Here is a 16,038-nt window from a genome sequence, read left to right as displayed (position 1 = left end):
TGCTGTTTTTTTTTATTTCTGAATTTCAGCTTTTTCTAAGGACATTTCCATTGGTATCTACCACTTTTTTCTGAAATTTGAATCACCAAATTATTTTTCCATTAATCAAGATAGTAATCATCAGGGTAATCGTGGTGAAAAGTATTGCTAGTATCAGCCCTAATGGTGTGTCTGAAGCATCTGCATCATTGATATCTCAATACCCTTAAAAAAATTGTCAAATTCATCCCTGTCACGGTTTGTGAAACAAGCAGGACCCAAATGCAGATATAAACTGAAACTTCCTTTATTTCAAGGCTATGATATATATATAAAATGACAAAACAGAACACTCACCGCAGAACTACAGATGGAGCACTGAATTTCGGACTCCAGCTTACAGCTTCCTGCCTACCACCAGCCAAAGACCAGTATAGAGGAATGTTAAGCCCTCCCACTATTTTCCAAGAGGGCGTTGCCAGATTTTCAATTTCAGGTTTTAACCAGGAGATGGCGCTTCATTCACAAATACAGAAAGACAAGTTTCATGGACTTTCAGTTGTGTTTTGAAGAGCATTTTAACACATCAATATTTTAGATCAACTAAAGTATATCTAATCTTGTAATTCAATAATATATAGTCTTTATATATTAAATAATCATAATTATAATGTAAATGTTTACATTACACTTCTTTATTTGTTATGCTCATACTTTAACCTTTACAATCGTTTGCTTTAATATGCAGTATATTTTTGTGTTTGCTTCCTCCTGCTCCCTTTCGGACACATACTGTATGATTTATTATTATTATTAATATGAAGATATTATTAAGATAAGATAAGATGTTACTTTATTGATTGAACAGTTTAGTTTAGAATGTGCTGTCCCACGGTAATTCAGAAGGCTCACAGGTCACATTCCGACCATTATTTAAAACAATAGGTGCTTTCACACCGTCTACAGTTTGATTTGTATAGAGGGAGCTCTGTCAGTTTTCGAATTACTCATTTGCTTTCGGGGAGCCCTATTTTTCAGAGCACATCCTGCTACTAAATATGTCACACGCACGCTCTGTTGACTGGCGCAGCAGTGCGGATGCGATCAATTGCTATAAAAACACTCTTCTACTAATACAGACGGTGTCACTATGCCGGCGGATGTGGCCGTTGTTGAAGCCTCTTCAGGCTCCGCATCGGCAGGCCTCTCCCTGGGTGTGGAGCTGTCAAACTCGACCCTAACGCCGCTTACAGCCGGCCAACTAAAAGTTGTTTTCCGTTCACGTTGTCATTTTTAGACTCCTTCGCTTCTTTGCTTGTGAATCCAAAAGCTGTGACGCTTGGCTGTTTTCGTTTTGCCATATTTTTTTATTACACAGCCAGAGTTAAAAAAGTATCAATATGAACATTTCAAATACCGCGCCGGCATCACCGCCATAATCATAGCAACGTAAGTAAGAATGCAGCGCCGCCACATACAGATGGCAACACCCAGACATATTCACAAATATAAAACAAATATTCAGAAACTGTAATGAACAATAACTATTATTTATTTCAAGAACTGTTATTTACAGAAACTCAACATTTCTAATCTGTGTGACACAAATATGCACGACTGTTTTGGGCTCCCCCTATTTATCTCAAAGTCAGCCTTCAGGGGAGCTCCCTCCCTCTTCGGGGGAGCCAAGCTCCTCCTAGCTCCCCCCCATTTCGAACAGTGTCTGTGGCTGAATGGCCAGCGATTAGGTGCGGGCCCCATGGGCGCGGGAAGGGGGGTGCTGAGGGCGCTGCAGCACCCCCTAGCGGCAGGCAGGGGGTGCGGAGCTCCCCTGTCTGAATGATTATTTTGACGGTTATTGCTGCTCCCGCTGTGCATAATCTGTGTAATATGTAGCCAATAAATTCCACATTGTTGGTAAAAATAATATTTTGGCCTGCCCCGAATGTTTTTTCTGTAGGCCCGGACAATTCTACCTCAATAATATAATACATTAACCGTGCTTTACGTGAACCTCATCAAGACACTAGAAAGGACGGCAGGACTGTAATTTCCCGTGTTCAGTGAATGCAACAGAGGCAAGACACCAGACCAATCAGAGAGTTGCATGGAAATAAAAGTGCTTGTGTCATTCAAGCTCGCGGCTCTGTGTGTGTGCGGAAATAGCGCATTTAGTGTGTGTGAGAGAGGGGGAGAGAGAGGGACCGGTGCCAGCAGCAGGGACCGTGTTGTTAGCATCTGGTTAGCTAGCTGCACTAACGGACATACGGAGCTGTTTGTTCCACAACAAGCTGGATGAGAGCTCTCCTCTCAGACTGAGAGGCTCAGGTGAGCTAAAGGACTCTCTGAGTGTTTAGATAGTTAACTTTAGTCTAAGTTATCTCAGTGGGTCTCAAACGGTTTGGTCAAAAATTATTCAAAGGATTATTTCCGCGGCACACCTTCATATGATCATTATAGTTATAAAAAAAATAAGAGAATAAAGGAAAAACAGTTATGAAATACTATATGGCAGTAAAACAAGAATACAGTTTGAAAGGGGAGTGATTTGTAAAATATCCATAAAGAAAAAGAACATCTGCTTACAGTTGTGTTTCATCTGGGTGTTGAGAGATGTATCCATAGATCTCTTAATGTTGCTCTCAAAGTGCACCAGATTGATGCTTTTAACTTCAATATTTTAAAAAAATCTTCCCGGGGGAGCATCCCCCCGGACCCCCCTAGAGGAGATGAGGTCCGCTCCCCACTCGTAAAAAATAGCACTTTACCCCTGCCTATATGCCGTGAGCTGATTATCGAGCCTTCATTGTAACAGTCGCGGGTTTACTGTGTGTTTGCGTGTAGGGAGTTTTTTTGTGCGTGCTCTATACACAAGTTATTGAGCCGTTTCCGCTCTACATCCTGAACTCCTCCCTTCGATGCAATGCACTTCCGTTTTGGCGGACTGGGTTTGTTTTGCTAGCTAGCTCCGTTGTGCCGACAAAGCACTGATATCGCAGAGACAAAGAGGATATAACAATTACAACATGAAGAAAAGTGGTTCGGGAACTACGTGTGCGGTAGTTGGTTGCAATCACTCGAGAAAGCACCTGAACGAGTGGTTAGATAGAGAGTGCTACGACCACAAACCAGCACCCAGCACCCAGCCATGTTGTTCATTAAATACAGATAAACACAACAAATACTGCATGCATTGTATTTTTTAATATTATATATGAATATTTTCATAGTGATGTAATTGTGTGGGCTGCTTTTATATTTTAATTTGTAATACCTGTTAGGATTAAACATGTGATCTTTCTTGTTGAAGCCATTTCTTTAGTTTCCTCTAAACAATTAATTCATTCAGTGTTATTTATGTACAGTATGAGCTTAATATGAATGATGAACTGTGTTAAAAGAAATTGTAGCACTCTAAGGAACATATGAAATGCAATAATGCAATAACAGTGCAATAATGAAATTAAATTACATCAAACTTTATTTTCACTCAAACAGTACATGCACATATGATATATTGCACAGCATAAAGAGATCATGTAAATTGTGCATTATGTAAACAACAGACAACTGTTGGCTCCTGTGGGCATGACCTAAATAAGGCAGTTTATTTTGGTTTTAAAATGCTGAGATATTTACTGCAGAACTGTAACCTTCCCTCAACAAAATCGTCAACAATTTTCGGGAGCATGTGGGCAAAGTAGAATGTGCGCAGCCTTATGATATGCCCCTGGACAAAGTCTTGGTCGTAGGGTACTTCGATTTCTAGGTGCTCAGTTTTGTTCCAGATCACCAACTTGGAGTGCTGAAGCCCTGTGCAGTGCATCCCAATTTGTACCTGCATATAGTAGCCTTTTGGACCATTGCAGGCAATATGGTAATCTATCCTATTTCCGTTTGCCACAGTTGTGATTTCACAGTTCTTTGTTGCCAAAAATTCTGCAAGTGACTTGTTTCCCAACACAGGTGATTTGATCTCCAACAGAATGTCTTTGTTTATCACTCCATCGGGAGATGCTGCAAGCCACGGATCCTTGTCGCACACCACTAAGCCTTTGGTTTCAATGCTGTTGCCCAGAGTTTCCAAATAGTCCCTTGCAAGTTCCTCCCCCTCCGCTCCTTGACGGGTTGCAGCATTGCCACGGAAGGATGGGTGTAAGTGTTCTGACAAAAACTTGTCGGGCGCCGTGGTTGAGCGAATGGGCACCTTTCTAGCTGTGCTCGCTGTGATGCGCACTCTCCGCGCATCATGCCAGACCTGTTCTTTGCTCTGTGCTTTTGTAACCTTCTCGATCTCCTCAAGCCGGGCTGTGGACATGTTAATGTACTTATCATAGAAGGTTCTGCATTTTACACAAGCCAGTGGTATGTGGTGCTCATCATGGGTTAGGAGATGGAGGTGTGGACATGGTGTTGGCTCGGTGATGGAAGAGGTATCAGCATTAAAGCAGAACTGCAGGAGGCTATTCCCAGGGCAATTGAAAAGTTCTGCCATTGGTGAGGCAAGTGTGTTCTTCCTCCACTCTTCATGAGTCCTAAAGAGTGTCACCTCCTGTGCCGGTTCTGGAATGGTAGAGGATGGCTGTGAAGTTGGTGGCGGCTGGTAGAGATCCTTCCTGTTGTGTCGTTTGAAGCGCACATACTTCATCTTCCTCTGACCAGCATTTCTTTTAGACCCAGCATTCCACTGGTTCTGTCTGTCTGTGCAGGCAAGCCCGGTTTTCCCCTGTCTCACAGCATTTTCTACCTAGAGAGATAGAGTAAAAACAGTGCATAGATATTATAATGGGTTCACTGCAAACATGTCATATGATATAATACATCATGGCATACACACACTTTGCACTCGAGCCAAGTAGCCTATGATGTAGTTCGGATACCAACAACAAAAGACATAGGCCTAGGCTACAATGGTCAAATAATCTAGTTACCTTCCACAGGATCGCAGCTGAGTGGGAACAAGATCTCCCTGGTCCAGCAACACATGTACATCCCGCAGTTTTGACTTCTCCAGCTTCAGTTACCAGCACCCAAGCATTATGCCACGCATTGTTCAAACACTGGCTAGGCTCTACCTTTGCTTTTAGATAAACAAAACGATCATGTTTGTATGACATGACACAACCAACTTTGTTGCTGTGCAAATATTGATATGCCTCGGAGGCCTTCAGACTGTCCATTGCTTTTCCATCTATTGCCATGGATTGAACGAAGTAGGAGCAAATTTTGCTGTACGTTATGCTGGGCCACGTCGTCATGTTATCCTCCCAGTTTTGCACTGAATTCGGGTGGGGGAGAGTAACGCCATCTCCAGTCAAAGAAGTAGAATCGTGTTCCCAAGCTAGAATCACTGTTAGCATCGAAATCGCTGTGTTTACACCAGTGCCCGTCTGACTGTTTACACCGGTTTACACCGACAGACGCTGTGCAAAAGACTTCCGGCGGAAATGAAGTGCATTTGTGTAGGGTTATGGCGCTACCCGTGGTTTGTCGCGTAAACTTGTCTATAGTGCCCGTAATAGTGTTCACTGGAGTCCAGCACCTCAGCACCCCCACTCAAAATACCTTCCCGCGCCTCTGGGTGCGGCGCATTTGTCATAGGTAATCAGAGCTAACTGCCTGCCGTCAGATTTCATTTAAAAAACAGATCTGATTTTAAGACTATTTCTGCGCAAAGAATGATAAGAATAAGAATAATGCGTATTGAACTGGTTTCATTAATTAGTGAGTTTATTTAATACTAGAACCGCCAATCGGGTCAATTTGTGTGATGTGTTGTTGTGTGTGTGCAATGTAACTTTTTTTCAATAAAATATTAAAGTCTCCCAGTCCCTGACTTTTCCTGAAAGTGTGTTATGTAGCACCCTATGTTGTTAAAAATTGCATTCTAATAGCGGGATTTGACGGGTTTAGGTAGGCCTATACAAAAACCTCTGGCGGTTCTAGTGTTAAGGTAATTAGGTACAGTAGAAGCCCTTTTTTTATCAGTAACGAATTTAGCAGTTGAACATAAAAGTCAACTAACTGAGGGTCACTTGCAATGACAGTGTTGTGTCAAACTGTAAGCTTGTCACTCAGAGTAACCTACCGTTAATTTAGCTGCTGGAGAAGAAAGATCAAGGGGGGAGGGGGGGAGAGAGCTGTGGTTGATGGCCCATTAGTTGTGTAAATACACAGCTGAGAGCTGCCGTTTCATTCAGACTGTTTAAAAAACTGTAACAACGGACTATTTTTCTTAGCGGATGTATGTCAATTTAAATCAATACATACAACTATTTTTTAAATCAATACATACAACTATTTTTTAAATCAATAAAAAAAAAAAATAAGTGTATTATGTTGTTACATCGTTTCAGATGTTATGTTTCAGTTGTGCTCTGTCTATGTTCAGTGATGCAAACTTGTCACCTTTCGGCGAAATTCGCCGTTTTGAATCCAAAATAAGTCGTTTGTGTGATTCATGTAGATCTGCAATACAAATATTTTTGGGGTATGGGGGGGGCTGGGACCCGGAGTAATCTGCGGCCGTGAGCTGTTATGTGCCATCATGACACGCATGGTGTTCTTTTTTTATATATTATAATGAAGTACGAGCTGTGTGCACGAGTCTTCCTGCCTGTCGGCTCTGCTCATGGATGTATAATAAGGCCCTGCTGCTCCGAGATGATGGTCTAGCTTCAGCATCTACATTACCTACGGGTGCGTTCGTTAATATTAACTGTGCGTCCGGAGTCACTGTGGCACAGACTGGACCGCTGGTGAACAGCTGTTAGAACGGGCTGTTCAGGTGTTCAGAGCAGAGCTCCCTGTCGGAGCGGCAGAGCGTGATGTGAACTGAAAAGTTTTTCTGTGGCAATATTATTTAAGGAATCGTTGAGCTAGCTAGCTAGCATACATTGTCACTATCTGCTAACGTTAGCTTTAGCCTTCTATTTCAAATAGTTTTTTTCATAGGCTATAAACAGAGGTGGTATAAGTATATATATTGTACTTGAGTAAAAGTAGAAGTACTCAGATCTTGTACTTGAGTAAAAGTAATAGTCCCAGAGTGTAGGAATACTCTGTTACAGTAAAAGTCCTGCATTCAAAATGTTCCTCAAGTAAAAGTAGAAAAGTATTATCATCAAAATATAGTGAAAGTAGCGACAGTAAAAGTAGTCATTGTGCAGATTGGTCCATTTCAGAATAATAGATATGATATGTTTTATAATGATTGATCATGAAAGTGTTCTCAAAGCTGCTAAAGGTGCAGCTAGTTTGAATGACTTTGTATACTGCAGGGTAGCTTGTGGATTTACTCCAGGTGGAACTAAAGTCTGATTTAACACTTGATTATATTTCACTTAATTAATCCAGATCTGTGAAGTAACTAAAGGTATTAAATACATGTAGTGGAGTCAAAGTACACCATGTACCTCTGAACTGTAGTGGAGTAGAAGAACAAAGTAGCAAAACATTGAAATACTTAAATAAAGTACAAGTATCTCAAAATTGTGCCCAAGTATAGTACTTGTTGAGTTTATGAACTTAGTTACTTTACACCATGTGGCTATAAAGATAAAAAGACTTAAGCCTTGCACAGAGGCCTGAAAATACATTTTCAAAATGCTCAACAGTGCTGCCAAAATTATAAACTGACTGCTCCACAATTTGAAATAAATGCTTTTATATATTTCTATTATGTGACTCTTTGGCGTTTCTGTTATTATTAACACTGCTGCTTTAGTTGTTCTGACTGCTAAAATCCTCTGTCATTCCGTGGGGTGGGGGAGCCGGGGGCTCGGATCCTTGTCACCTTTTTCATACCTGATGAGTTTGCATCCCTGTATGTTAAAAAGCCTCAGTCACCTTAATTCATGTAATAAAAACATCTCAGGTCAGTAACACTCAAAGCTAAATGTGCAATACCATGTTCAGCTATGTTACTATTTATAATGTTATTGTTGTTACATCAGAAGATGTACATATTGAAATGATTTCTTAACTTACAGTAGGCTATTTTTTACAATGTGTGTTGGAAGGATTTATTAAATTACAATGAATATTTTCATTGTTGAAGGCTTTTAGAGAAGGGTGAACTATAAGCCTGAATTACATAAAATGTTAAACCTAAAAACATAAAAGCCACAATAAATAAGTCACAATTATTGTAGTTATTTTTACCTCCCGTATTGCTTTCAACCCACCAGCTTTTATGGTGTTGTTACGTCACTAAATGTAAGCTTGTCACATACAGTCTATGGTCACTCAGAGTAACCTACTGTTCATTTAGCTGCTGGAGAAGAAAGATCAGGGGGGGAGGGGGGGAGAGAGCTGTGGTTGATGGGCCATTAGTTGTGTAAATACACAGCTGAGAGCTGCCGTTTCATTCAGACTGTTTAAAAAAACTGTAACAACGGACTATTTTTCTTAGCGGATGCATGTGAATTTAAATCAATACATACAACTATTTTTTAAATCAATAAAAACATTTTCTAAATCCATAAAAGCATTTCAATTAATATTGGGAGTCATGTCGTTACTTTGTTGAGAATGTGGCCATGTAATAAGCGGGATAATTTGCAGCGACTTGTTCTTTATGGGGAAAATAACACCCTTCATCCAGATGAGGATCCCTCCGCTACACTTTGGGATCCTGATCGACCGACGAAACTTCATTAAAATATACATATTTTTGGTGAATTACTGAGTTTAGGCACGTTAATAACGTTTTAATGAAGTTTAATACAGTATATTCATATGTGTCAGTGATTTCATGTCAATTCGGCGAACATAAACATAAATGATCGTGGTGAAGATGATGATTAAATTAGGATTAAAAATCGAGAGCCGGGCTGCATTTCCTCCCGTTCGTTTTTTTCGAATAACAAAATTATTTTGTTAAATAACAACATGTTGATGTTTTGTAAATGATTACATGTGTCTTATTTAGCACAGAGTATGATATCCGTGACATATGGATCTTAACAAAGTTCCGCTGTACATCCAGCGTACTGTATCTGACTTTATTTCACATGAGCTCCAGTGTGGAACCCTGCTGCACCTCCTGGTGGATCAATGATCCATTGCAGCTGGCTTCATTATAAATACATTTATCTATCACGGGGGCGGTCTCAAGTCAAGCTGGAGGTTTTCCCTTGAGCGAGGGCAGATCACGTACCAATCACGGCCCTCGCGTTTCAAACTGTCCGAAATGAATCGCTCCATCTGTAGTCAGGGAACAAGACGAACCGACCAAGACAGACAGACAACCCAGAACTTAAATACACACAAGACTCAATCACACAACAAGACACAGGTGAGGAGGGAGGAGAAAACACAGGGGCCCAGGTGAACATAATCAGATAATTAGACACACCAGGGAAACTAATGACAAGAGGAAAACACAGGGAAAAGGACCAGACAATAACCCAAAGGAAAACATGACATGGAAAACAGCAAACACCCAAACCTACAAAACTATAAACGTGACATAACATGAGAATCGTGACATAACCCCCCCTCAAGGGACGGATTCCAGACGTCCCAAAAAAACAAAAATCCAGCAGGGTGGGTGGAGGGGGTCTGGAGGACGGGTCTCGGGCGGACGGCCCGGGGACAAGGCAGAGTTCAAAAAAGGGGAATTCGGGCGGACGGCCCGGGGGCAAGGCAGAGTTCAAAAAGGGGAATTCGGGCGGACGGCCAGGGGGCAAGGCAGAGTCCGAGGAGGGGTGAAGACCAGACAGCTCCGGAGGCCGGTCAGGAGCCGGTGTCTGCAAGATCCCCCATGGAAGAGGACACAGGACCGGCAGGACCCCCGGCAGGAGAGCAGTCGGCGGAATCCCCAACGCGACAGGACATGGAGTTGGCAGGACCCCCGGCAGAAAAGCAGTCTGCGGGGCCTCCAACGGCTCAGGACATGGGGTTGGCAGGACCCCCGGCAGAAGAGTAGTCTGCGGGACCTCCAACGGGACCAGACATGGAGTTGGCAGGACCCCCGGCAGAAGAGTAGTCTGCGGGACCTCCAACGGGACCAGACATGGAGTTGGCAGGACCCCCGGCAGAAGAGTAGTCTGCGGGACCTCCAACGGCACAGGACATGGGGTTGGAAGGACCCCCGGCTAGTGCTGCGTACCGGTACGCCGAACCGGTACTGGACTTGTGAAAAGTTTCGGTTCAATTCCGGTTAAAACCGGAACGTCAGGAACCGGTACTTACCTATATTCTCCTTTGTGTTCTAAACCATCTAAAACCTTTCATAGATCGAGAAATTTGCGCTGAGAAAAGACGAAAAACAGTGTTTTGGCTTCTGATATGGCGGCCATTACTGAGCTCACGAAGTCTCGCAAAATATCGCAACTGCTCGCGAGATCTGTGTGACGTCAAGGGAAGCTGGCTTAGACATAGTGGACACTGACAGCGTGGGATGCTGGTTGCCATATTTGGTAGTGTTGCTAAGCTAACTCCTTTGTATGTATGGTGATATAGTGTCTGCCGAAAGAGCAACACTTCACACAGACAATGTCAATATGCTGTTGTTCTTGAACAAGAACACATAGACTTGTACTCTTGCATATTGAGTCTTGTATGTACATCACTATGTATGTAGTTGTGTTGTGTAGTTAGTAACACATGTAGAGTTCTAGAAAAGACATGGTGTAGACACAAGTTGGAAGGGGGCACAATAAACCTGACGAGTTTGAATTTGAGTTGATTATGAGTTTATTTTCAATTGATAATTAGCTCACAATAAGTTCACTTTAGTTACTCACACAACTTGACACAAGTCCGGACTTATAAGTCCGGACCTGAACCTGAACCTCTGGACTTGAGTCCGGACCTGAACTCGAATGTGAGTCCAGGTACACAGCACTACCCCCGGCAGAAGAGCAGTCTGCGGGACCTCCAACGTGAGAAGACATGGAGTTGGCAGGACCCCCGGCAGAAAAGCAGTCTGCGGAACCTCCAACGGGACACGACATGGAGTTGGCAGGCCCCCCGGCAGAAGAGTAGTCTGCGGGACCTCCAACGGCTCAGGACATGGGGTTGGCAGGCCCCCCCGGCAGAAGAGCAGTCTGCGGGACCTCCAACGACACTTGAGTGGGTTGGTTCGCCAACAGAACCCGGGGAGCTGGCGTCGGACGGACAGCCAACAGGAGACGAGGTGCTGGAGTCGGCCGGTATGCCGACAAGACACGGGGAGCTGGCGTCGGACGGACAGCCATCAGGACACGGGGAGCTGGCGTCGGACGGACAGCCAACCGGAGACGAGGTGCTGGGGTCGGCCGGTATGCTGACAGGACATGGGGAGCTGGCGTCGGACGGACAGCCAACAGGAGACGAGGTGCTGGAGTCGGCCGGTACGCCGACAGGACTCGAGGAGCTGGCGTCGGCCGATGAGTCAGCAGGTGACGAGGAGCCGGAGTCGGGACCATGGTTACTGGAGCCGGCACTGAAGCCGGGAACATGGCTGTAAGGTCCGGTTCTGGACCCGGAAACATGGCTGTAAGGTCCGGTTCTGGAGCAGGAAACATGGCTGTAAGGTCCGGCTCTGGGGCCGGAAACATGGCTGTAAGGTCCGGTTCTGGAGCCGGAAACATGGCTGTAAGGTCCGGTTCTGGGGCCGGAAACATGGCTGTAAGGTCCGGTTCTGGAGCCGGAACCATGGCTCTTGGGGCTTGAGCTGCTAGCTTGGCCGTGCGACTCCTCCTCTTAGCAGCCGCCTGAATACTCCGTGGACCTCCATAAGCCAGACGAGTTCCAGAATATGACTCCTGGACAGGAGCAGGAACTGGGGCAGAAGCACTGGCTGACTGCAGACGGAAACCACCGAGGCGTATGGTGTCAGGTTGGGAATTGGGAGGCCGGGAGCTAGCATGCCTGGGGCTAGCAGGCCGGGAATCACACACAGGGAGGATCTTTGAAATCCAGCCAGGTAAGAACTTCACCATACCTGGTTTCTCTCTAGCCATCTGGCGCGCCTCCGACAACACAGCCTCCCGCTGCTGAACTCCGGGTGCTCTCTTCCATCTATCCGAGCAGTTAGCCAAAAAAAAGGAAACATTTAATAATTCCGACTCGAACAGATCTGCTGGGCCCATTTCTTGGTCGGTTCGTACTGTCACGGTGCGTGAAACAAGCAGGACCCAAATGCAGATATAAACTGAAACTTCCTTTATTTCAAGGCTATGAGATATATATACAATGACAAAACAGAACACTCACCGCAGAACTAGTCAGGGAACAAGACGAACCGACCAAGACAGACAGACAACCCAGAACTTAAATACACACAAGACTCAATCACACAACAAGACACAGGTGAGGAGGGAGGAGAAAACACAGGGGCCCAGGTGAACATAATCAGACAATTAGACACACCAGGGAAACTAATGACAAGAGGAAAACACAGGGAAAAGGACCAGACAATAACCCAAAGGAAAACATGACATGGAAAACAGCAAAAACACCCAAACCTACAAAACTATAAACGTGACATAACATGAGAATCGTGACAATCCCTTCTTGAGAAACAGGATGGACCCTGCCAACATTAAACAAACCAGGGGCCCATTACAAATGAGCCTCAACAACTCCCAACCAAAACAAGATTCTTCTTTCTCTTTGTGGCTCTCGGGACCTGGGAACATGAAACACGAAACGCTCATATTGACAGTTCCTCCGGTGAGCACACACAGAAAAACAATGTTAAGATAATGATGCAATCCATCAAGCAGAAACAGTAACAAGGGGCAGCCCCTATGCAAAGGGATAGCACTGTGTTTTAAGGCCCCCATAATGCACCTGCTTGTTTCCACTCACATTTGTAAGCCAGCGGCTCTTCTCAGTCATTGACCTAACTGCAGTGGCCATTCACAACCTGTCTGTTTGGTACGGGCTGATTGTTTGGCTGCTTGAAGTTTTCTTGAGAACCTCCTTTCTAAACAATGTCACTCGACACTGCACTTCCTTTGGTCATCTGGTTTAGTTCTTGTTTATCTGTTCTTGAACCTACTGAAGTTAGCTGCGGTATAACAGGAAATATGCTGCCTTCAAATGGGGGCATTTTTATACATATGTATCCCCTGTGGTCGTTATCATTAAGTGAAAATGATCTGAAAGCACCAACTTCCCAACTCAGACATTTTCAGAAGAAGGGCAGGCCATGAAATGTTTTTCGGTAGATGGTAGTCATCATAATGCAGTTTTTTATTTAACCCCCCCCCATTATGAAGTCGATGAGATGAATCGAAAGAGACTTCCTCCATTTTTGGTGGCCATCATCTCTGACTTGGCTGTGGTCAAACTCAAGTACACAGTGGCTGATTATGGAGCATCTTAGCTATGTGAGTTCTTCTTTTATGTTTTGTTGTTTAGTTAAAATAGTTTGATATCTAGGATTACAAGAGCAATTCTTTTTATCTCTTTCCTAATAACATAAACTGGTCCAAGAATAACCTGAGAGCAAACGGGAACAGGAATTGTTATAAGTCAGCTACCAGTTGTCGTGGACAGGTGACAAAGAATTTCTCAATGCTTGAACAACATTACGTGTCTCGAACCCTGAAAGCAATACATGTCAGTGGTGGATTAAGAAGCCATGCCATGCACAAAGTCCTGCCGCTGCAGACGTAAGCGGGCGTAACCACATTAAACGTTCAGCAACAGCAGCAGGAACTATATCACAGGTCTGCCAGTAAACAGTTCTTGGTCAGTGTACAGTGTGCCCTGTTTTAGAGCCAGATGCACACATGAAAAGCCTTGGAACATTAAAGGGGTTGACCACCTGTCCCAGTCCTCTCTCAGGCCTGAATGAGACCTCAGGGAGATCCTCTTCCTCCTGCACACCACCTGCTACCACTACCTCCCCTTTAATGTTCGGCAACTCTTTAAAGATCCCACAATGGCACTTTGTAAGAGCGCCCAGTTCAGCATGGAGACTGCTTGCAAATAAACGCCACACTGTGCTGTGACTTGCCTTAAAATTAAGAGTTAACATTTTAGAATTTTTGTGTTTACTCCCAAAAATAACCTCTGAGGGATATTACACCTTGTCCAAACGTGTTCCTGATAATAAAAACATATTAAACAAATAAAGAGAAATATCTGTTGTACATTGATCATGGTTCTATTGTTTTTTTTATCCATGTGTTATGCTTGGCCATATCCTCCACACAAAAAGGGGGCAGCATTTCCCCTCCTTTCTCCTGCTGTAGTATTAAACCTTGCAATCCCTCACAGATATAAAGTGACCTTTCCAAGCTTCCTCTTTTGCCTGATCTAATTTCTGCAATGCAAGCTTTGATGAAAGTAACTTCTATGTGATTCACAAGGCCAGGCCAACTCTACTCCTTTTTCTTTGGTCTGAATAAAGTCAGACCGAACATAATCAGAATAAGAAATTCTTTAATAATCCCATGGAGAAATCGTTTTTTTTGACAGTTTTTGTCCATTATAGACTGCATCAGAAAAAAGATAAATACAATTCAATTAAATGTATTATATAATATAACAAGTATGAATGTGTAATAAAACAAAAAATAAGATAAACATAATAATTTAAGTAACATGTCCAAAATTCCAATGCTACAGTGACTCACTATTGTTTTTGAAGATACAATTTGTATTACATTTAACTAGATAACCCTGCAATACAATACATAGACATCTGACAGATAACACTTTTAAGTCAAAATATCAAATAAAAAATGTATTTTGTATGAACATATTCTGTCAGCGCGGCAGTACAAACCACACACACACATGTTCAAACCTAAAACAGATAGAGGGCATTCAAAACTAACTGTAAACACAAAATCAACATATTATCACCTTTTAAATTGATGTGGAAAGTCAACAGTTGCCTTTTACATAAAGGTACAGAGTAAAATGTTTGCAGCAATCACCTGGCTCTATAGCTGCTAAATGTTCTACTGCGTCCAGCCGCAAGTTGCTGCTTTGATCTGCCTACAGTTTGGTGCTGGGCAGGTAGAACAAAGTTGGTTTATCAGATCTGTTTTTGCTAAGAAACAGCTGCCTGCATGAGGCTGGAAATGGTGCAAACGGAGCAGTGGATGAAAACAGTGAAGTTGTTGGGCTGAAAACCAAAACAATGTGTTGAAAGAGACTGAAAAATTCCATAGAGCTGAGGGAAACGCTAGAGTCGGGTGATAATTATCTGCAGGCTTTTCACTACGAGCCCTTTCACATTACAAGTTGTCATTTGATTTATCGCTCTTATCAAAATGTTGATTGTAGTTGCATCACATTTCTGCAACAAATTGTAACTGTGATTAATATTCATGATGTACATAATTGACTGTTTTACTAGTTAATATGCTTGCTTTGTTTCTTAATGTAGAAAACCTTTAGATCGGACAACTTTTATACAAAAAAAAAATGCAATATTGGGAGGCTGTGGCTCAGTGGGTTAGTGCGTTGATCTTTGGACCAGGGGAGGACTGGTTCAATCTCCACTGCAGGCAGCATGTCGTTGTGTCCCTGGGCAACACACTTCACCCCCAATTGCTCCTGTGGGGATTGTCCACAGTATTGCATGTATGTGTCGCTTTGGATAAAAGCGTCTAACAAGTGTCATGTAATGTAATGCAATGTAATATTCATTCAAATGATGAGTGCTATATTAACACAGTTACCATATATCATGTAACAGATGTCAAGTTATTTGGATTTTGGAAACATATAGGTGGGTTAGAATGCTGGTTGTGCAACTGCAGCTATTAGAAGTCAGGATTGTGGTAAAAGAAGAAGAAACTAAAACTGTGAGACGGCAAAGCCTGTTTCATTCAAGATCAGCCTACCTCTCTGACTCTGTCTGCCTCTCTTTGCTCAAGGCAAACCGTTTCATCTTCTGTACCCACCCAAACAGCCTTCATGACACTTAGGAGTCCATTTAACTCCGACGGAATAATAAAGACTTAAAGTACCATCACTGGAGGTAAATTACAGTAATAACGAGCAACATATATTACATAAAATGTATGATGGATCAGCATATGCCTTTTCATGGAAGTTTATTAAACTGAACGCAACACAGAAAAAGGCAGAAACAAAACAAAA

At 43.1% G+C, this 16,038-nt stretch overlaps 2 protein-coding genes across 2 annotated transcripts in view; one reads left to right on the top strand and one right to left on the bottom strand.

Moving 5' to 3' along the window:
• The window catches only part of LOC307033384 (uncharacterized protein), a 226,357-nt gene that overhangs the window by 166,888 nt on the left and 43,431 nt on the right, over positions 1 to 16,038 (top strand). The window lies entirely within an intron of this gene.
• On the bottom strand, positions 1,923 to 4,958 carry LOC307033395 (uncharacterized protein). Its single transcript, XM_079671852.1, has 2 exons — positions 4,911 to 4,958; positions 1,923 to 4,726 (listed from the first exon to the last, which is right to left on the bottom strand). Exon 2 carries the CDS (start codon positions 4,625 to 4,627, stop codon positions 3,587 to 3,589), a length of 1,041 nt encoding a protein of 346 aa, XP_079527978.1. The 5' UTR covers positions 4,628 to 4,726; positions 4,911 to 4,958; the 3' UTR covers positions 1,923 to 3,586.

Source organism: Notothenia rossii (genome assembly GCF_949606895.1).
Source record: "Notothenia rossii genome assembly, chromosome: 1".
NCBI lineage: Eukaryota > Metazoa > Chordata > Actinopteri > Perciformes > Nototheniidae > Notothenia > Notothenia rossii.
The sequence above is the reverse complement of the archived record's forward strand: the minus strand, read 5'-3'. Positions and strand labels throughout refer to the sequence as shown.

Bases quoted from the DNA above. Each gene is read 5' to 3' on its own strand.
- LOC307033395 (XM_079671852.1), bottom strand. From the start codon at position 4,627: ATGAAGTATGTGCGCTTCAAACGACACAACAGGAAGGATCTCTACCAG.